The sequence below is a fragment of the Tachypleus tridentatus genome, chromosome 8, assembly GCF_004210375.1.
Source record: "Tachypleus tridentatus isolate NWPU-2018 chromosome 8, ASM421037v1, whole genome shotgun sequence".
Taxonomy (NCBI): domain Eukaryota; kingdom Metazoa; phylum Arthropoda; class Merostomata; order Xiphosura; family Limulidae; genus Tachypleus; species Tachypleus tridentatus.
The window spans coordinates 3,985,633-4,007,376 of NC_134832.1; the positions used below are offsets into that span (position 1 = coordinate 3,985,633).

At 37.3% G+C, this 21,744-nt stretch overlaps 1 protein-coding gene across 12 annotated transcripts in view; it reads left to right on the top strand.

Moving 5' to 3' along the window:
• FIG4 (polyphosphoinositide phosphatase FIG4) overlaps positions 1-21,744 on the top strand; it is a 124,496-nt gene that overhangs the window by 40,614 nt on the left and 62,138 nt on the right. For all 12 annotated transcript variants that reach the window (XR_013032274.1, XR_013032272.1, XR_013032275.1 and 9 more), the window contains 3 exons: positions 7,095-7,195; positions 13,056-13,218; positions 14,895-15,126. Coding sequence is in view for 6 of the 12 variants with exons in the window: in XM_076517342.1 (XP_076373457.1) it covers positions 7,095-7,195; positions 13,056-13,218; positions 14,895-15,126 (496 nt within the window). In the remaining 6 variants the exon portion in view is untranslated. The remainder of the gene's footprint in view (positions 1-7,094; positions 7,196-13,055; positions 13,219-14,894; positions 15,127-21,744) is intronic.

A 21,744-nucleotide genomic window follows, 5' to 3' on the forward strand; every position in this document is an offset into this window, starting at 1 on the left:
AGGCTTATGATAGAACATGGAGGTATGGCATTTTGCGAGACCTCCATATATATGGCCATTTACCCATTTTAATTAAACATTTTTTAATGTACAGTTGATTCCAAGTTTGTGTGGGTTTGACACTTTCCCGTTCTTTTCTACAGGAACTTGGAGTCCCCCAGGGCTGTTTTGAGTGTCACACTTTTCAGTATAAAGATTAATGGCCATCACTTAACAACTTCCTTGTACCATTGCAAACGGGCTTTACGTCAACAACTTTCACATTTCATGTCAGTCATCAAACATGAGGTTTATTGAGCAGTAGCTACAGACTGCCCTCAATCATTTACTGAAGAGGATCATAGCATATGGCTTTAATTTTTCTCTCTCTCTAAAACTGTTTGCATGCACTTTTGCTCCCAACAGGGTATTCACCCTGATCCTGAACTCTGTATTGGTAACGTTGTGCTGCTTGTGGTACATGAGTTTTTGGGGCTTATCTTTGACTGTAAGCTGACCTTTATACCTCACATCAAGCAGCTATGGGTCAAATGTACAAGAGCAGTGAACATCCTCCATGTCCTCTCTTCCACCTCTTTGGGAGTGGATTGATATTCTATGCTAAAGATATATCATGCTCTTGTTTGATTGAAACTCGACTATGAATCACTAGTCTATAGGTCTGCCAGGACCTTGGCCTTAAAGATGCTGGACCCCAATCATCATCAAGTACTTCGGCTCTGCACTGGGGCTTTACAATCTTTTCCAGTTCAGAGCTTATACATAGTCTCATGAACCTTCTTTGCACCTCCACTGTTTGCAACTGTCTCTACTATATGCTTTGAAACTTTGTTCCTGACCAAAGCATCCCAACTGGGGTTATGTTTTCCTTCCTCGATGGGCCATACTTTTTCAGAACAGACAATCTGCCATTGCTCCTTTCAATTTCATGAGTTATGCACTCTCAATTTCAACAACTGCTGTAGGAGAATTACTTATTTCTTCCAGTGGGTCAGAATCCTGACTCCATGAAGTGATGGCTCTGGTCTGTCAGTAGTTGACCAGTTTCATGCCACAAATTGATTATTGTCCTATTAATGTTTTCAATGATCTGAAAAATGTTGGATTTGGATAACTATTTTTCCTCTATTGAATATGCCTGTTAGAAGTGTGTCATTTTGGGGGACTTGCTCAGACCTCTTTCCCTTTTAGTGGATTTGATTACTGAGGTATGTTACGCCCTTATCTTACATTCCTTGTGTTCCACCTCTGCTCTTCTCAGGATCTGACCTTTGTGGCATTATTTTAGTTTTCTTCTTTCCTGGACATCAGTATTCATGCAAGTTATTTTGGAGAGCATTTGTATTTTGTGGTCGGTATGTCACGACCCCCATATAATGTAGACAATCCTGCTTTTGATTATCTTCATTCCAACTTCCCTTATTTGGATTCACAATGCTGGTGTCTCTTCTCCCTATGTGGGGATTGGACCACAATAATTTTATTACCTTTTCTTGTATATATATATATATATTACTCTAAGTACCCTTCTTGGGACAGGGCTGGGTTCTGAAATTTGTTTTAGTAAATATGGTCTTCTACTTCCACTCATTTTTCTCTCTTTCTCACAATTCCATTACCTTCCCTGCTCCTTGGGATCCAATGTTTTGCCCACCTGGTTCATTTCTGGGGGCCTTCATTTCCATTGTTTTATGAAGATATGGCTGTTTCTTGTTTCCTTACAAAATGACTCAGTTTTACATCCTCAGTTTCTTCTCCAGGACACTGTCATGGTAAGCTGACTTGTCAAAATGGAGTAGTATTTTGTTTCATCTTGGGGTGTTTTTCAACTTTCTCCTCCATCAGGACCTACATGTTCCATTTCTTTTGTGAACTATGGAATTTCTTGTATGCAGCATCTCATCATTTCCTTCTGTTACTATGTGAGAGGTTCTCTCTCTTTTTGAGACATGGGCTTCTCTCAAAGCTGTCATTCCTTTTTATCACACCTGTAATATTTGCACTGTCACTTTGTGTTTTATTTATAATGTATTTATATCATGTAAAACACATTGTTTACACTACTAGCACCACTTGGGCTTATGTATTACAGATATTTACCGAGACAGACAGTTTTTGAAGAGCACAGTGCCAAGAGCATATCCAGTGTGTGAGGGTCTTTACTGAGAAAACATTTCATTTGACAATGACAATGGGATTCAACTTTCTAGCTAAGTATGTCTAGAATATTAAATTTGACTTTTCTTGTGGCTTTTGACTGCATTAATCAAAACAGTATTTCTCAATTGTGGAAATGCTGGAAAGAATAGTTCACCTATTATTTGACTGCAATAGGTGATGTTTGGTAGAAAAGAGTTTTTATTCTCCTGCATGCCAGAACAGTTTCTTGATTTTCACAGACACCAGATTCGTTTGACACTTATTTTAACCTGCTAAAGAATAGCACATTTTAAATACATGTTTCAAAACATGTTCAGCAAAATGGCAAGAATATTGATGGTTATGTTACTTAACTTAGAATTTATCGTGTGAATACAGAAATGTAAATAATAACAGATCAGGGATCAAGTTATAGATAAGTGTAAATTTCATAGCTTATATAGAAGATTCTTGAGACAAGAAGGTATAACTTTAAAAAAGGTGCTACAGATCAGTTAAGTAGCAGACGAGCAGCCAGCTTGGATAGAAAGAACACAATGGAGTAGAAACTGTACAAACCACGAGTGTGTGTGATAAGCACAGTACGTCAAAGCTGCATTCTATTGCAATATATAAAACTGACTCATGCCAAAGGAAGATCACTGGTTTGTTGTTATCACTGTTATTGTACAAATCACGTAACTCACAATTGTCACATGGTTAAAGACAAGATTAACAATAAATATGCCATTTTTAAGAGCATTTCATGGCAAGACAAAGAATGTTTCAAAAGAGGATAACCATTCTCCTTATAATAAAAGTGGTGAATTATACGGCTGGTCATGATTTGCATGATGGTACAGGGTTACTAGAAAATGTGTTTGTTTTGTTAATCAATAATGACAAGACCTTGGTAGTGGTCAGAGTGTCATTGATAATACTTATAGACTCTAGTATGAGCTGTAATTCTGTAAATGAAAGCATTTAGAATTATCTCAGACAACATTATATTTCATGCATACCAGGTGTTGCTTGCAAGGTCCTTTATGTGTATGGAGGTAAAATTCTGATTGAAATAGGGAAAAGAATTCCCCAACAACACTTATGTTAAATCTCTTAAGAACAAAATGATTAAACAATGAGTTTTACATAGCTAAAGATCCAAGTCAGTCATTGTTGGGCTGTAATACTGTGTTACAATTAGATATTGGTAAATTAAGAGATTATCAATTAGAGCTACAAAATTGATGATACAGTGAAGCCTGTAGTACAATCAGTCCATTTAATTTTCATCAGAAAGTCAGATAAAAATTAAATGGGCTAGAAGAGAAGGATACAAGTGAAAAAGTATTAGGTCCTACTCTGAGGATTAGTCCTGTGATTGTTGTTCCCAAACCTTTGGGTAAGGTAAGGATATGAATAGATATTCAGAGATCTAATGAGGCACTGCATTGTGAGAAACATCTGATCCTGACATTAGATAAGGTGTTGCACAACATGAATGATGTGACTACTGTATTCAGTAAACTAGATCTCCTCTGGGTCTATCATCAGGCTGAGCTCAGTGAAAAATCCAGAGAGATAACATTTGTAACACAACAAAGGTCTTTATCATTACAAATTACTTTGTTCTTTATTCGTTCACATCCTAAAACTTATCAGCGTATTATGAAGCAAACTTTGCTGGGATGTGAAAGTGCTAAGAATATTGCATTCAATATTGTTATATGGATTTAGTAAACATGATCATAGACTTGAAAAGGTTTTTTGTCATCATAAAGAGAAAGATTTGATGCTAAACAAAGATAAGTACAGTTCAAACTTCCACAGTGCATGTTCATGAGACATTTGTTATTCAAGAAAAGTATTAGTCTAACCACTACTCGTGTTCAATCTGTCAAAGACATAAACATTTCCAAAACACTGGTGGAAGTTCATGGTTTTCTAGGCTTCATAAATTTCAGTGCTCATATTTCAGAACCATTGCATAGTTAACTTGCAAAAATATTAGATTTGTTTAGAACAGCCAACAACAGGAGACATTTGATGCATTGAAATCTAAAATGGCATTTACAGAATTTTGGGTGTATTTTCATCTAAACACTAAAACCAAAGTAATCTGTGATGAAAACCTAGTGGGCCTAGGGAGCATTTTAACTCAGGAAAAGCATGGTAAACTGAAAATCATATGACCAGGTGTTGGATACAGAACTCTACTATATATTGCAATTTGCCCCTCCAGCTGAGACAGTTTTTTTCCTACCATCTACTGGATGTCTTTCGTTTGTTATATATCAAGTGTTGGTTGAGGCTGGACCAGCCACATAAGTCCTTATGTGTATTTGGATAGTACCCTCTTCCTACTGCAGACTGGATTATTAGGTTTTGGACTGAAGGTGTAACCACAAATAGCAGTCTTTCTTCCTACTATCCTCAGGATGTCAGTTCCCTGTAGATCTGGTGTTGGTTATAGGTGGATGAGATTTATAAATTCTTGCATGTGTAAGCCTAGGTACCCCCTCCTTCTGCAGATTGAAAGAAAAACTCCTAATGCAGTCATGTTTTGGACTGAAAAGAACACCCATCTGAGCCACTTCTTACCATCTGCCAATTGTTGGTTCCCAGTGAATCTTGTGTTGGAGGTGAGTGCATGTGGATGAAATTTCTGGTACAAAAGCTCCTTTTTAATGCAATTACCAGTATTTTACATGAAAGGTAGAGAACCCTCTTCCTACAGCATACCTGATGTACAATTGCAGATGGTACCTGGTGTTGGTTGAGATTGAACTCGTATTTACAGTCTGTAAATATTTCTATAATTTTTTCTTAGGATCCCTCCATCTTTCCACCCATTACTAATGGACAAAGTGTATGCCTGGCTTAGAAGTGGTGCAGTCTCCTATCTGTGTGTGTGTTGTTTTTAATTCCTTGTACAGCATGGTTTCCTAAATGAAAATGTATTTCCATCAGATATTTATCTTTCCTCACATTTCCTACCTGCTTTTCCCACTTCCAGTGTGGCTTAGTATGATCTGACCAATCTCAAAGTGGTTAACAGCTACAAGATTGCAGAAGGCACTAGTTATCACCCTCCTATTGGTGTAAAGTTGCTGGATAATCATTTTAGTGTTATTATGCATAACTAAGTGGAAGTATCAAGGCTAGCAGTGCGCAAATATTTGCACCTATAGAGGGAACAGTATAAGTCAAGAAAGCTTTATTATGGGAGGGGGTAAGTATCTATTGGAAATACATTTTCAGCTTAGGAAAATATTCACTTTTTTCAACTATATGATAATCATTTACAAGTGAGAATCATGGTGAGAATTAATAACACAATTTTTTTTTTTTTACTTACTTATATACTTATTTCACAAATAAATTACTTACTTATTTACTTTGATTATTTACTTAATTATTAGTATTTTGTACAAAAATTGTCAACCACATTACTATATTCAATATTGACAAAATCTTTTGCCCAAATGGTAAGGATTTATTTATTTTAATAAATAGCCTAATATAAATACAATGTCTCCAACTTTTTTGGTGTCACTTATGTTCTTAAAGTTTTTCATTCTATCTGTGCAAGTGATGCTAACCAAATGGAATGAAAGTGTACAAACTTACTTAACAGTATCCTGTTTCCTCTGTAAGAAAATTAATATAACCTGACTAGTGTTATTATTATTGTTTGCATTGTGAGATTTCCAAAATATTGTGAGAGACTGTTCACAAAAAAAAAAGCATTTCTTTGTTTTAGAATTCAAATTATTGTTAATCAGAAATTATCAATTCAATTTTCAACTTCAACGAATTTCAGTATTATTTTTCTTTACATACTTTATTTTGCCAGTTTCAGTATTCATTGCTGCTGGCTATTAATCATAAAAGTACATGGTTTGCCACTAAAAAAAGATTTATGGTGACCTCAGTTTTCAAAATGGCGTCATCATTATCTGTAAGGCTAGGTATCTTGATTTTTGCTAAAGGTAATCTTGGTCAAGATATGTATATATATGTAATAAATACAGTTTGTTTTCAACTGGTTGTTAGCATTTTTTTGTGCTTTATTTGATTACAATAATTTTAACATTAAATAAGAATTTGGTTCATTAGATTATTTTGCCATCATTTATCATACAAAATCTAAATGAGCCTATCTAATGCCTTGCCATATATGAAAAAAATATTCTGCAGCTTCCATATATATATATATTTAAAATTTGTTTTAGTTATTTTTCAACACTGCTCTACATTACTGACATTTAGTAATATTATAAAAGGATGTTAATGGAAGGCTGAAGTGATTAAAATACTGACACTGAAGGATAATTATATATGAAAAACAAGACATGAATAAGCTATTCATACTTCTGATTGTTTTCTTAAGTTTTTTAAACTTACCGTTGAGGTCTTATCTTATCTGTGTAAAAGTTATGTCTAGTCACTTTCCTAAAAAAAAAATCGCATAAAATACTGCTTAACCACTTTATCAATTATACACTAAACAAGTGGTTTATAACTTGCTCTGTCAAAATATATTTAAATGTTGCTTGTAGCTGTTTTCAAAGCTGTTTTTCAGTAATTGTTCAGACATGTTGGGGCATCATAAAAAGGTAGGAATGAAACTTATAGTAATAATATCATTAACAGACAAGGATAATCATGTGAAAGAGATAGAGAATTATGTTCTCAAATGATGGTAATTAAATTTTGTAAGAAACCTAAGTCTATAATTTTAGATAGGCAGAAAATTTGTAAGTAAATTGATAAGTGTATTGTATACAGGCAAGATTTCTCAGAGTTATGCATAAATGAAAACTAGAATGACCACTTTTGTCATTTTTTAAAATTACACTGAATGTTTTAAAATTATAAAATGTCACTTTATTTTTAAATCATGCAATACTGAAATTGACTTTATTATGTATATGTTATCCTTAAAAAAAAAGATATTAGTGTTTATGGGAAACCACTATATCTGACTTTAATTGCCAGAAGATCTCAGAAGTTTGCTGGTACCAGATTTTTGAAACGAGGCTCCAACTGTGAAGTAGGTATACTTTGTGAATAAAAAATAATAGCATTTTGTGAAGTATTCTAGTTTAAGGAAATGTCAGAAGAAGTTCCAAATAAGAAACCACATTTAATTTTTTTCCACTGTGGTACTTCTCTCCATTCACAAGGTTAGCTGTTCCCTAAACTAACTAAACTAAACTAACGTGGTAGGGGTTCAGTTTAGAGAGAGAGAAATCAGAAGAGTTCTCTCTCCAACTGGGGTGTTCAGGAACCTTGTGGTTCCTCTTCGTCCCCTTTCGTGGATTGTTATTAAGATTAAGTGGTGGTTGTTTTTTTTTATTATTATTTTAATAAATTAATTATCACTATTATTCTTGACTTTTTGGGTGGAGGATGTCTCTCTAAATGTTGTTTTGGGTGGAGGCAAAGGCAGCAGTGGAAAGAAAGGCCGGGACCTGTCCCGAAAGGAAAAAGTTAGGCAGATGTGAACATGAATGTAATTCATTCAAATCCAGATCAAATCAAACGGCACGATTGAGGGTATGGCAAAAGAGTTGCCTGGGCTGGGATCTAGAAATCCAATGCCCAAAGATTTTGATGTGGAGGGAAACGGGAGTGCCCCGAGAAAACCCACTTTCACACGACAGGCACCGAAAGTTTTGCCTGTCGTGTGCCCTGTACCTGAAAAAAAAGGAATTCATGTTAATAACATGGATTTTATTTATTTAGATTCTTTGTTGAGTGGATTGTGATTCTTGAAATATGTTGTAAGGTGATATGTATTTTGTTGGTGCACTTGATAATTTGTGTAGTGATGCCGTTAGTTTGTTTCTATTTTCTGCTTTTAGATAATATTTGAGAGAAAGTTCTGTTATTCTATCTCTTATAGTTGGTAAATTACTAATTTGGTGTAGATAATTTGTTGGCGTAAATGATGGTAAACTGAATGCGGATTTTAATATTCTGTTTTGTTGCACTTGGATTTTTTGGAGTGTGTTGTTTGACATATTGTATGTTACTTGACATCCGTACTCTATTAGTGGACGGATGTAAGCCTTGTATATTTGTATAATGGTGTTCAGTGCGCATTTCGATTGTTTACCAGTTATAGTCTTTAGATATGAAATCCTTTTTCTGATTGATGAGTGTATATTGTTTAGGTGTTTTTTCCATGTTAGTTTTGTGTCGAAAGTGACGCCAAGGAATGTGATGTTTCTGCTCATGTTAATGGTTGTGTTTCCAAGTGATAGTTTTATTTTTAGAGCTGTTCCCATTTGTTGCTGCCCTCTATATGACAACTTTTTATTAAGTATGCCACAAGCCTTATGCATCCCTATTGAAATCAGATGGTTCTATCAATATATCTCATGCAAATCATTGTGCATCAGTTCTCCTCTAATAAGAGCATAATACACTCACGTGACTTCCTCTACTTGCATCTACTGAACTATCACTTCTCATTTGGCAGGGCTTGCACTCACACATCTTTCTTTTTTCATCTTAATTAGTGTTTTAGATTTAATTCACTCTTGAAGTGGTTTAATTTCACATACTCATTGTTTTTAAAGCATTTAGGGTCTATTGTCTTTATTCCAGTTGCATTTATTTCTTACTTCAAATGCTTTTTTTTGACTGATACAACATAAATTCCAAAGTTAATATCACCACATTGGGTGTCTCACAGGCTTCAGGTGCTGGTAACACATTGGGAGATTTATTTATGTTTATTCACAGTGGGATTGAATGTTATATGAGTTAATCTTTATCTCCAGACATTGCTGCACTTCCTGCTGTACATTTGGAACCTGGGCAGGCTGAGAAGGACTTTAATCATCTGCTTCCATCTCCTGGAATTACTGTGCCTTTCCATACCCTTCCTGAGGATTCTGTTTGGCTTTCTATGTTTTATTTAGAGTTTATTTTTCAGATATATCATGTTTTACTCCTTGTTTCTACATCTTATGACCCAATTTCTTCATTCTTGCACGAATTGTTTTTTTGTTCCACCTTCAATATTCAGGATCTTGCTGAATGATTTCTCCCTCAGTTGGGTAATTGTGTTATTATGCCTTGACCCCCCAGGCTTTGGATTGGTCTGCTCTCTCATATCATATAGCTGACTATCCATATCATGACCGACAATTGTTTAGATTGTTTTACCTATTTGGGGGAGCAGGACCCAAATCTTTCATTATGCTCATCCAGGACCAATTTTCCTGCCTCTGTCTTTCTGTCATGACTCTTTTGTGGTACCTTTCCACAATTTCTCTCCTGCCTGAGATTCTTCACAGAAATCCTGAGGGATTTTCTGGGGACATCTTTTCCCTCCATTTATCATCTTTGGCTCTGTATTTGTAAACATGATTTATCTGTTGTTGGGAATTTTTAAAATCATGATGGTGTCTTACTTCGAAATTATTTACCTGGTCCTTATCTCTGGGATTTGCATAGTGTCCTGCAACCCTTGGAGTTGCAGGAGCATCTGTCCAGCAACAATCTACCCTTTCACATCTGGTGTCTCATTTATCCCTTCCTTTCACAGTGCCAAGGTTTGTCATTTTTTTTGATGATTCATAGTACAGTTTCTGGTGTCTACATGTTGCTCATGTGGCTTTTCAACCAGAAGTCTTTTGTCTCTTTGATTTCCAATTATTAAGTGGTTTTATCCCAGCACTCACCATATTAATCCATTCCTTCAAGATTCAGTCACTTGCCCTTCCAGATTGGAATGTTAATGCGATCCTTTATTCCATTTTTTTACCTCTGTTCGAACCTGTTTCCTTGTGTAATTTGTTTCACCTGTCCCTCAAGGCATCTTTTCTTATTCTTTTGGCCTGTGGTTGTCTGACCGGTTTGCCATCTACGTTACATACACATGTTACCACCACATCTGCCTTCTTCTTTATCCTGATTGTTACTTCCTCCCATACCCATATGAGGATAACTCATCTTTTTTGCCTGTTTTTCTTCCCTCTATTTCTCATCTCTACCCACATCCCAATTTGACTATTATGTCCTTTGGATGCCCTTCATTGCTATATTGCACAAATGGCTTCCTTCTGTGGTTCCCACTCCCATTTCTTCATCCTACGGAAACTCTCTTCATTCAGAGATTGCTCCCCTTTAGCCTAACCATTTGAATTTGCTGTTTGATCCAGTTGGCTTATTCCTCTTTGTTCTTCTCTTCCCACTGCACTCGGTTCTGTGTTACTTTACCTTTTCCCTCATTCCTCATCTTTATTGGCCTTTGGAGTATATCTTACGATTGTTCATGTGGACAAACTGTAACACATTCTTTTCCCGTTAGGTACATCATATTGCAAATTTGGTTTCCACTGGTTTTTGTCTTCCACCTGTGGCTGTACTTTAGCCTTCAGTGTGACTCTAACAAAGGAGAAGTCTTTATTACTGCTTTCATCTCTTTGAGAGGCTCATTCTTCATCCCTTCACTACATAGATCCTGCTCTGTGATGAGTGGTGTCTGCCCAGGTATTCTTTAATGTTAAATCAGAACTGTATGCTATGTTGATTAGCACTTTCCTTTCCATGGCTTCAAATGTCCACTTTTGAGATTGAATGTTTCATAAGATTGCTTATAAGTGTTTAATGTTGTGATATTTGCATCAAAAATTGGCCTGATTCCAACTCTATCACCCATAACTTCATATTCATAGATAAAATGGAAAGGGATAGCTGCTCATTTCTGCCTTGATTGAATAAATTGGTATGGTCCACTTTTCAAAATAGAGTTTCTTGATCATTCATTGCACTGTCTTAGGTGCCAATGTTTCTTTGGCTCTCTAATGCTTTCTCAGCCCACCCTTTCTTCTAGTTGAGTACAGGAGTCCTTACCAGTTCCAAGTTGCTGGGGTGACTGATTATGAAGGCACTATGCTGTATTGGTTTCACATACAATGGCTATAACCATTCATTTCAGAGTAAGGTAGTAGTGTTCTGCCAGTGTAGATAACTTAATATCCTCTGATCTGCAGTTAACCATACAGTGGATTAAGATGTCAAAATGCAGTTCACCCCTTTGTTTAGGAGCCTTCATCCTACCCTTGCATGGATGTTTGTAAACTGCAGGCTTGATTTAGATTTAGACTGAGTCAATCAACTTAAGTTTTCATACAGTTTTGGGTTGACTATCTTCCTCTCTTAATTCTTTTTCTGTGTTGTGGGTCAAGCAAGGATACACGGGATTGTTTATTTCTATACTTTGCTCTCTCTCATTCTTTTATTGTGTGATTGTTATTGCCCTATGAATATTTTCAACCTGTTTCACAGTTGCAGGAGCTTATTGCATGCAGTAGACTTCCCAAATTGATTGCCCAGAGATTATCCTGTGTCATGCCTAGGAATCAGAGTGATTTTCAGTTTCCTGGTTCATGGGTTTGAGATGAAAATAATATGATCTTCTTCTTACCCTTGCTCAGATGTTGATACCCATGGTCTGCTTTACCATAGACACTCGACACCATCAGATGCATCCTCATTTACCAACTTATTGTGGGATTGAGTTACTGTATTTTTCTTCAGTTAGTATCACTTTTTTACTACATTTTCTCCCAATCAGATGTGCTCCTCTCATTTTCCACCTTTATTTCTTACATATTTACACAAATGGGTAAAAAGTATATGATCAGAAGTGTTCTGGTTCCCCTCTTTGGGTTTTCAGATCTGACTCTGTCATCTATAGAGATATTTTTGTTTCGATTCCCCTTGGTGGACTCAGCAGATAGCCCACTGTGGCTTTGCTATAAGAAAACACACACACATACATGCTTTAGATGGTATTCTTCCTTTACACTGGTCCCTCTCTCTAGTCAGTGAGTGATTGACAAGCTAATCTTGTGAAGGAAGAGAAGTACCATATTGGAAGCTATAATTTTCCTATACCAAAAATGTTTTTCTGATAGGTACTTCCCTACAGTCATACTACCCATACTTCCTCCACACTCATTCCAGCGTTTTCTTCATCTTCCAAAGTAATAGTTCAGTATAGAAGCATAGAGGGAGCTAAATGTGTCATATGAGTGTGCTATGCTCTTAATGGAGGAGAAGTGATGCATGATGATTTGCGTGAGAGACGCATTGGAATTATTTGATTCTGATAGGGATGTATGAAAGGCTTATGACATGCATAATAAAAAGTTTGAATATAGATCAGCAACAAATGAAAATAGCTAATCTTGTAAGCTGAAGGAAATACATATCAGAAATACATTTTCATTGTAGGAAAATTATAACTTTAGTTTATTTGTGAGTGGTTAGAAAGTCCGTATGTAATTCATAGAAACGGTGATGTATTTAAAACTGCTTGTATTACCATTTATAAAAGAATAATTATATCAATTCAATGATTGTTTGACAGTATTGATTTTCTGTCTTCTTTTCAGACCTGCAAAGGATAGAATGATAACATGTAAAAATGATAGTTATTCAACTTATAGATGTTATTACATTAAAACAAACTTAAAGAAAATTAAAGCATTCCTAAGGCTTTATTATGGAAAGTAGTTGTATAAATATGATTTTTAAAAGGTTCAATTATCTAATTGTTGGTTTTGAATTATTGTTTATAATATGTTTTATCTAGTTACTAAAATGAATGAAGATAACCAGTGTTTTTGAAGTTTATCACATGACCAACTTTGCATTATTTCATTAATTAATAGTAAGTTTGTGACAAGAAAATTGATGAAAGGTATTTGCTTTCAATAATATAAATAAAAGTACAGGAATATGCTAAAGAGAAGTAATAGAAGTGTAGGCTATGTTGACAGTGTTACAACTCCTCTGTTTAAATTAATTTACGTTTAGGATGGATAAACATATTTAAATGAGTATTTAATTACTAAGACAGTGATTAAGCAAAGAAATTGTTATTCCAGGGTCATGTTGCTAATGAAGTGGAAACTGAACAGATTATTCATGATTCTTCAGTTTCATCATTTACTTTGGGACATTTCACTGCTTTTGTCCAAATGAGAGGGTCTGTCCCTTCTCATTGGTCCCAGGATATTTCTAAGATGGTGCCCAAGCCTCCTATTTCCTGTAGGTTACATATAAGTTTTTAATTTTAATGTAACATTTTATATCAGTTACATTAAGGTTACTGAGGGAATTACTAATGGTTTTTCATTTTCATACACAAACTAACTACAGGACAATACTTTTTTCTTATCCATAAGATGTAGAGAAAAATGTTTATAAAAAAAAGTACTGATTTAAATTTTTCTTTAATGTGAAAAAGTAATGTGTAAGTCCATAAACATGCACTTTGTACCATTGTGCATACATTTCTGTTTCTAATTAACGATGTGAAATATCTTGCAGGAAATATCACATTGTGTAACATCTCTGTTACCATTCAATAATACAGAATACCACTTGGAAGTCATTACATGGTGCATACATCTTTGTTAGTAGTCAGTAATACAAAATATTATGTAGAAGTTGTCACATGGTGCATATGGCTCTCTTATCAGTCAATAATACAAAATGTCACTTGGAAGTTATCACATGGTGCATATGTCTCTATTATTGGCCAATTATACAAAATGTCACTTGGAAGTTATCACAATAATGCATGTGTCTCTGTTATTGGTCAATAATGCAAAATTATCACTTAAAAGTTATCGCATGGTGCATATGTCTGTTATTGGTCAATAATGCAAAATATCACTTAGAAGTTATCATATGGTGCATATGTCTCTGTTATCAGTCAATGATACAAAATATCACATGAATGTTATCACATTGTGCATATGTTTAGGAGGTTTAGAAATTATTCAAATGAAATTTGACAATTTTCAAATTTGTCAAATGAAAAGTATTTTTAATCTTAACTTAAATCACTCTACACTTGGAGTAGTCAACAGTTTTATTCCTTACATTCACAGAGGAAGTTTTTATGAAAATACTTCTGATATTTTGTCTAAAAAAGACTCGGTTGTTACTGAAAGCTTGTGGAACTTCATGAAGATATACAAAACATATTAGAAGTTCTAGTATGAAAATTATAAAGGTCAATTGGGGTCATGAACTTATTCAATTTGACTGAGTCAATAGTGAGAGTGTTAAATTATAATAGGTTTTGAATGAAACTTTGTATAATAGATGGCAACTGCCTGTTGTGGAGACACAAGTGTAGAGGATGACGTTTTGAAACTCTTCCACCTTTTATCGTCAGGTCAGTGAAGATGAAAGGCAGAAAAAAGACTTTTAATATGTCGTCCTCTACACTTGTGTCTTCATGCAAAAACATACAGACATCATCTTTTCAGCCAGCAAAAGATATTGCAGCTGTACTTAAATGAATCATAGATTAACATCTTCTCAGACAGATTAGATACTATCTGTTATATAGAGAATAAATGAATAAAGCAACTAAACAAGGTATAAAACATTTTATATGCCTGTATACCACAGTTTAGAAGCCTATAATTTGTTATTGTATTTGTCTTTATCAGTTTATGATTATATTCAAAACCCTTAGCGAAGGAAAACAGTGCCTATTCTGTTTTTTAATGGATTATAGAGTGAGCATGTTATGTTAAGATGGTATTGTAAAAAAAAATGTCTATTGGTGTTATTTTGAACAAACCTTATTTCCTGTCTTAAATATTGTATTCCTGGTTGATAATTATTTTGTTTTATAATTTATATGTTGAGTTTTAGTTCCATCTTACAATTAAAAAAGAATAAAACAAATTTGTTTTGACTTCCAGTGGACAAATGTGATCCCTTTTCATATACTGCTGGACAACATTTCAACCAATTGCTGCGTCGCTATGGAGCTCCTATTATCTGTCTAAATTTGGTGAAGAAACGAGAAACTAGGAGACATGAAAGCATTCTAGGAGATGAATTTACTTTTGCTATTGACTATCTCAACCAATTTTTACCTCCTCAACATCACATAAAACACATTTGGTTGGATATGGCTCGTGTTAACAAGCTGTAAGTAATTTGTTTGGCAAGATCATTTTGTTACTTAGCTGTTCGTATTATGTCTGAATACATTTGGCACCTAGAACATATCTGGCTCTATTCTTATTATACAGTGAGTTATATCATCTACCGTAACCACTCAACATAAATGAAAATGTGTGGAAAACAAACTAAAGTAAATACTTCTAGTAATAGATGTGCTTATAATAGTAACATTTCAGGCTACCACCCTTTTATAAAGCTAAGAGTAAGCTACAATTTGATCCTTATATTGTAAGTAATAAGCTTGACTAGATCAGGCCGCATCTGTTGTATTTATGTATGTAACTTGCTTATTGCAGCAAATTGTATGTTAAGTGTGGCTGGACTGGGATGGTATCGTTTGATTGTATGTAATTAATGAAACTGAAATACACACACACACAAAATACTTGAGTCACTTCAAAATAGATTTGCAAGGAAAACTAAACGGATATCAAAAATTTTTTTCATTCTCACATTGATTTAACATTAAAAACTTAACTTTTAAATATATGCACGTGGTGAGGGGACCTCCCAGGGAAGGTTCTGTTCTATCTGGTTACCTTCTCTGGGATCTAAACATCCACCCACGTGTTTGCCGTGCGTGGCGACCCGTGAAGGGGAGGAGAGGATCCTGGTGGTTGAGGGGTCCAACCCTAACACACCACTTTGGCCTCGAATTCTTGTAGACGGGCGACCTTTGGGTGGCCCCCCTTGGGTCAATCGGCTAGTCCACTTGGGCTAGAGTCAACCAAGCACCAGTGTTGGAAGTTCTCAACGGGTATTTTGGACATTGTGCCTGATGCTGGTGTTTGGGTATAGTGCTCACGAAACCCTGGCGTTGCTGCATTGTCCTTGCATGACTTTGTAGTGCGTCCCCTTGTAGGGCTCCATGGTGGGTGGAGTCAGTGGGTACCGAAATTTTTTCCTTTTTCCTATGGATCCTCTAAAAAATTTAAATAAAATTGTAAAAAAACAGTCAATGGGTAAGCGACCATGTCTTGAATACTCAGAACAGCAATCTTCAACATCAGTAACACACGTACCTCATTTTCTTATATTACATTCTCTTTCGGAAAAACCTGTAGGGCAAATGTCCCCTTTTTTTATTCAAAAGGGACTAGAGGGACTTGCTGGCTCTCCAAAATCAGTAAAGAAACTTCGATCTGGTGACATATTGGTTGAAACATCCACATCCCAACACAGTGAACTCCTCTTGAATTCAAAGGCAATTGGGGATATACCTATTGAGGTTACACCCCATGCTACCTTGAATTCTTCACGAGGAGGTATTGTTGAAAGGGATTTGAAGAACGTTCCTGAGTCAGAGATTCTCGCTGGTCTCTCCACTCAAGGAGTTTCTGCAATGAGGCATCTCCACTGCAAAGATGGAGTTACACTGCCAACAAATACCCTCGTTTTAACATTTACTTCACCACGTGCACCTGCCACCATCAAGGCAGGTTATCTCATTTGCAGGGTTCGGCCATACATACCAAACCCTCTTCGATGTTTCCAATGTCAGAGATTTGGCCACTCAAAGACATCTTGTCGTGGTTCCCTGACATGTGCTCGTTGTGGAGGCAAGGACCACGATGACTGTGACATGAACCCACATTGCGTAAACTGCAATGGTTCTCACCCCTCTTACTTTCATTCTTGCCCAAAATGGTTGGAGGAAAAAGAGGTGCAGCGTTTGAAAACGACACATAACACTAGTTATCCTGAGGCTCGGAAATTGCTGTCCACAACTCCATCTCGGACATATGCTGCTGCACTTCATTCCACAACTACAGTGGGAGTGCAGACAGGTCTCTCTGTGCCTCCAAGAGAATCGTTTTCAAAACAAATGAAAAGCCTTTTGACCTCCGTGGTTAAAAAAGGTTGATGAATCGACTTCCACACCCATCTCTGTTCCTCCCATACCTTCCAACAAACCTCAAGATCCACGTTTTTCAGTTTCAAACACAGGCATTTCTTCTGATACATCTTTTTCTCCCACCACAAGAGACAAAACAATTATTCATTCGCGTCCTCAGTCACTGGATTCCCCTTCCAATAACAAAAACCTGCCCACCCGACCCAGAGCAGGATCCATGGAGGTTGATAGACCTCCTCCGACTAAAGACAGTAAAGAAAAAAGACGTGGTCGTAAACCGAAGGGTTCTCCAGCCACTTCACCTACCCGTTCTTAAAAATGGCCACCTTGATGCAATGGAACTGTCGAGGTTTACGTTCTAATCTGGATGATATCAAAATGCTGGTTGCTTCCTACCATCCTGTTTGTCTTTCTTTACAAGAAACATTTCTCAAAACTGCTGATACTGTCTCCATTCGGCAGTTTTCTCTGTACAGAAATGACAGGTTGTGTGATGGTCGAGTACATGGAGGGGTGGCACTGTTGGTTGATCAGTATGTGCCCACCCTGTCTTTTTCATTCAACACACCCTTGGAGGCTGTAGCCATCCGAGTTTCCTTGGGTCATACCATACTGTTTGTTCTCTGTACCTGTCCCCTGGAAAGACACATGATCAATCAGATCTTGATGCGCTCGTTGAACAATTGCCATCTCCATTTCTAATCCTAGGAGATTTTAATGGACACCATCCCCTCTGGGGAAGTGCTATTATTGATGGGAGGGGCCGATCTGTAGAGCGGATGCTCTCTGATCACAATCTTTCTCTTTTCAATACTGGTTCTTCCACTTACTTTCATGCACCTAGTCAGTCCTTTACTGCTATTGATCTCTCAGTTTGCTCCCCTTCATTATTCTCCCATTTTTCATGGAGGGTTGACAGTAATCATTTTCCTATCCTTTTGAGAGAAACTGGCCGTGGTCGATGCCACCCTACCCGCGTGCCCCGGTGGAAGCTGGATCAGGCAGACTGGTCCACTTTCACTGCTCTCGAAGAACTTGATCCTGCCATCGTAAATCAGCCATCAATAGACGACTGTGTAGCAGCGGTAACTGACTGTATTACACATGCAGCTGCTCAGTGTATTCCTAAAACCTCGACACGTTTTCCACGATATCCTCGTTCGTGGTGGAATCCTGCTTGCCACTTAGCACGGAAGGCTCAAAAGCGGGCCTGGGATACTTTTCGTAGATATCCCACACTTTCAAACCGGGTTGCTTTCCAACGGGCCCATGCACATGCTAGGTGGGTAAGACGTCAAAGCCAGAAGGAATCTTGGATTAAGTTCACAACCAGCATATCTTCTACCACCAGTTCCAAGATAATATGGGACAGGATTCGAAAGGTTAATGGACACTACAATTCTATCCCCCTCTCGATCTTACTCTCTGATGGTCAGGAGGTGACTGATGTTCGGAACATCGCTAACACTCTAGGTGAAAGCTTTTGCCGGGTATCTATCACTTCTGCTTGTTCCTCCAACTTCCTGGCCATCAAGACTCGAGCAGAGCGATCACCTCTTTCCTTTCGAACTGACTGCTTCTTTGATTATAATTGTCCCTTTACCCTGGTGGAACTAAAAATGGCCCTTCATCGGTCTGCCAGTACGTCTGTTGGACCTGATGATATTCATTATGACATGCTGCACCATCTATCACCTGCTTCTCTTGATGTCCAGGAGAATGTTTTTCCTGATGCCTGGTGCCAGGCTATTATTTTACCTTTCTCTAAGCCAGGGAAAGATCCCAAGATTCCTTCAAACTACCGTCCAATTGCTTTGACGAGCTGTCTCTGTAAGACATTAGAAAGGATGGTTAATGCTCGTCTTGTTTGGTTCCTTGAATCACACAACCTCCTCTCGCCCACCCAGTGTGGGTTCCGTCGACAGCACTCCACCACAGACCACCTAATTCGTCTTGAAACATCTATCAGAGAAGCCTTTCTCAACCGCCAACATCTTGTATCAATATTCTTTGACATAGAGAAGGCTTACGACACAACATGGAGGTATGGCGTTTTGTGAGACCTCCATACCTATGGGTTACGTGGCCATCTACCCATGTTTATTAAAAACTTTTTAATGGACAGGAGATTCCAAGTTCGTGTGGGTTCGACACTTTCCCGTTCTTGTGTACAGGAACTTGGAGTCCCTCAAGGCTGTGTATTGAGTGTTACACTCTTCAGTATAAAGATAAATGCCATCACTGAACAACTCCCTCTCACTGTTGCGAATGGGCTGTATGTCGATGACTTTCACATCTCATGTCAGTCGTCAAACATGAGATATATTGAGCGGCAACTACAAACCGTCCTCAATTGTGTACGGAAGTGGACTCTGGCGAACGGCTTTAATTTCTCTCTCTCCAAAACTGTATGCATGCACTTTTGCAGTCGACGGGGTATTCACCCTGATCCTGAACTTCATATCGGTGAAGTTTTGCTGCCAGGGTCCTGGAGACCAAGTTCTTGGGGCTTATCTTTGATCGTAAACTGACCTTTATACCACACTTAAAGCAGCTTCGGGTCAAATGCACAAGAGCACTGAACATCCTCCGTGTTCTCTCTTCTACCAGTTGGGGGGCAGATCGCTGTTCAATGTTAAAGGTATATCGTGCTCTTATTAGATCGAAACTCGATTATGGATCAATGGTCTATGGCTCTGCCAGACCCTCGGCCTTAAAGATGCTGGACCCCATTCATCACCAAGGACTTCGACTCTGCACTGGGGCTTTCCGTTCCTCTTCAGTTCAAAGTTTATACATTGAATCTCATGAACCTTCTCTACACCTTTGCCGTTTGCAACTATCTTTACAATATACTTCAAAACTTCATTCCTTACCAAAGCATCCCACCTGGAAATGTGTTTTCCTTCCTCGGTGGGCAGTACTTTTTCAGAACAGACGATCTGTCATTGCTCCGTTTGGCCTTCACATCCGGGGCGCAATTGGATGAATCGGGTCTGTCCTTGGATAACATTGCAGGTTCCACAGGTTGGCCCATCCCACCATGGCTTATTACAGCTCCCAAATGTGACCTTTCTTTCAGTCACCTAAAAAAGGCAGATACTCCAGATTGGAAGTACCGTCTTTTATTCAATGAATATCTTTCAAACAATCATTCAGTTCCCATTTATACAGATGGTTCCAAATCAGGTAATTCAGTGGGCTCTGCTATGGTTTGCTCTGGGTCAGTAGTTGCGTGCAGAATCCCTTCTACAGCTTCTGTGTTCACTGCTGAACTGTATGCCATATCTCTTGCCCTGGATCATATTGCAGTGGAGCAGTACTCCAACTGCACTATTTATACTGATTAGCTTAGTTCTATACTTGCCTTGGAATCGCTACACGTTAGCTCACATCCTATTCTCGCTGATATTCGAAACCAACTGGCCCATTTCTCATTAGCAGCTACTTCAATCCAGTTTTTTCTGGATACCAGGCCACGTTGGTATTCGCGGGAACGAGCTTGCAGACACAACAGCTAAATCTATCTGTTCAGGCACTATCACCACTGTGCCTAATCCGTACATGGACTATGGTCCTGTATTCAAGGCTCGGCTCCGTGCCAGCTGGCAGTTTACTTGGAGTGAGCAACGTGATAACAAACTTTTTCAAATCAAACCCAAAATTGGACTTTGGCCATCTAGCTTCCGTAAAGTTCGGAAGGAGGAAGTTGTTCTCACTAGGCTATGCATTGGTCACAGTTTTTTTAACTCTTCATTTTCTTTTATCTGGAACTGATGCACCAATGTGTAGTTTGTGTAACACTCAAATCACTATCAGCCACGTTTTACTTTCTTGCCATCGTTACAATTCTCAACGACGGCAATATTTTAAACATATTTTTTCCCAGGGTCAGTCTGTAACATTGGACAGAGTTATTGGTGATGGTGACTCTGTCCACCTTGATAATGTTTTTAATTTTTTAATGGCCATTAATCTTTTTAATCTCATTTAAGTGTTGCATATTTATTCATTACACCTTTTTAATTGTGGTTCCTTTTTTACAGTTTTAATCTCTCTCCTTCAATTTGACATTGGACAATGGCCAGAACATTAAATAACTCGACACCAGGACTGGAAAGGCCAACTTCAGGTGACTAACGCTACTGTTTGAACTATCCGTTTGAACTACTCGTTAGTCATCCTGGCGAGTTGTTATTATACTTTTGCTGCATACCATTTCACACTTTTACTACTTAACTTTTTAGTACTGGACATATTGACTCATAACCCAGAACCAGGACTGGAAAGACCAACTTCAGGTGACTGATGGTGGTTTTTATACTGACCTGTTAGTCTTCCTGGCGGGTTATGATCATTACCATTCTGCTACAGGTAGTTCTTTACAACTTTGTTGACTGGATGTCAACATTGGTTTTTGCACCATTTTCTGTTTTAATTGCCGTTTTGCTTTTATCTTCAATTACTTTTACAAATTTTACTCCATTTACTTGACTTTTATCTTTTTACTGGACATTTGGCTACTCATTGTTACAATTTTGCTATGTATCTTTTAAAACTTCTATTCTTTTACATTTTGATACTGGTTGCTATGACACATAACCCGGAACCAGGACTGGAAAGACCAACTTCAGGTGACTGACGGTGGTTCTTGAACTTACCTGTTAGTCTTCCTGGCGGGTTATGATCATTACCTTTTTGCTAGAGTAAATACCTTACAACTTCTT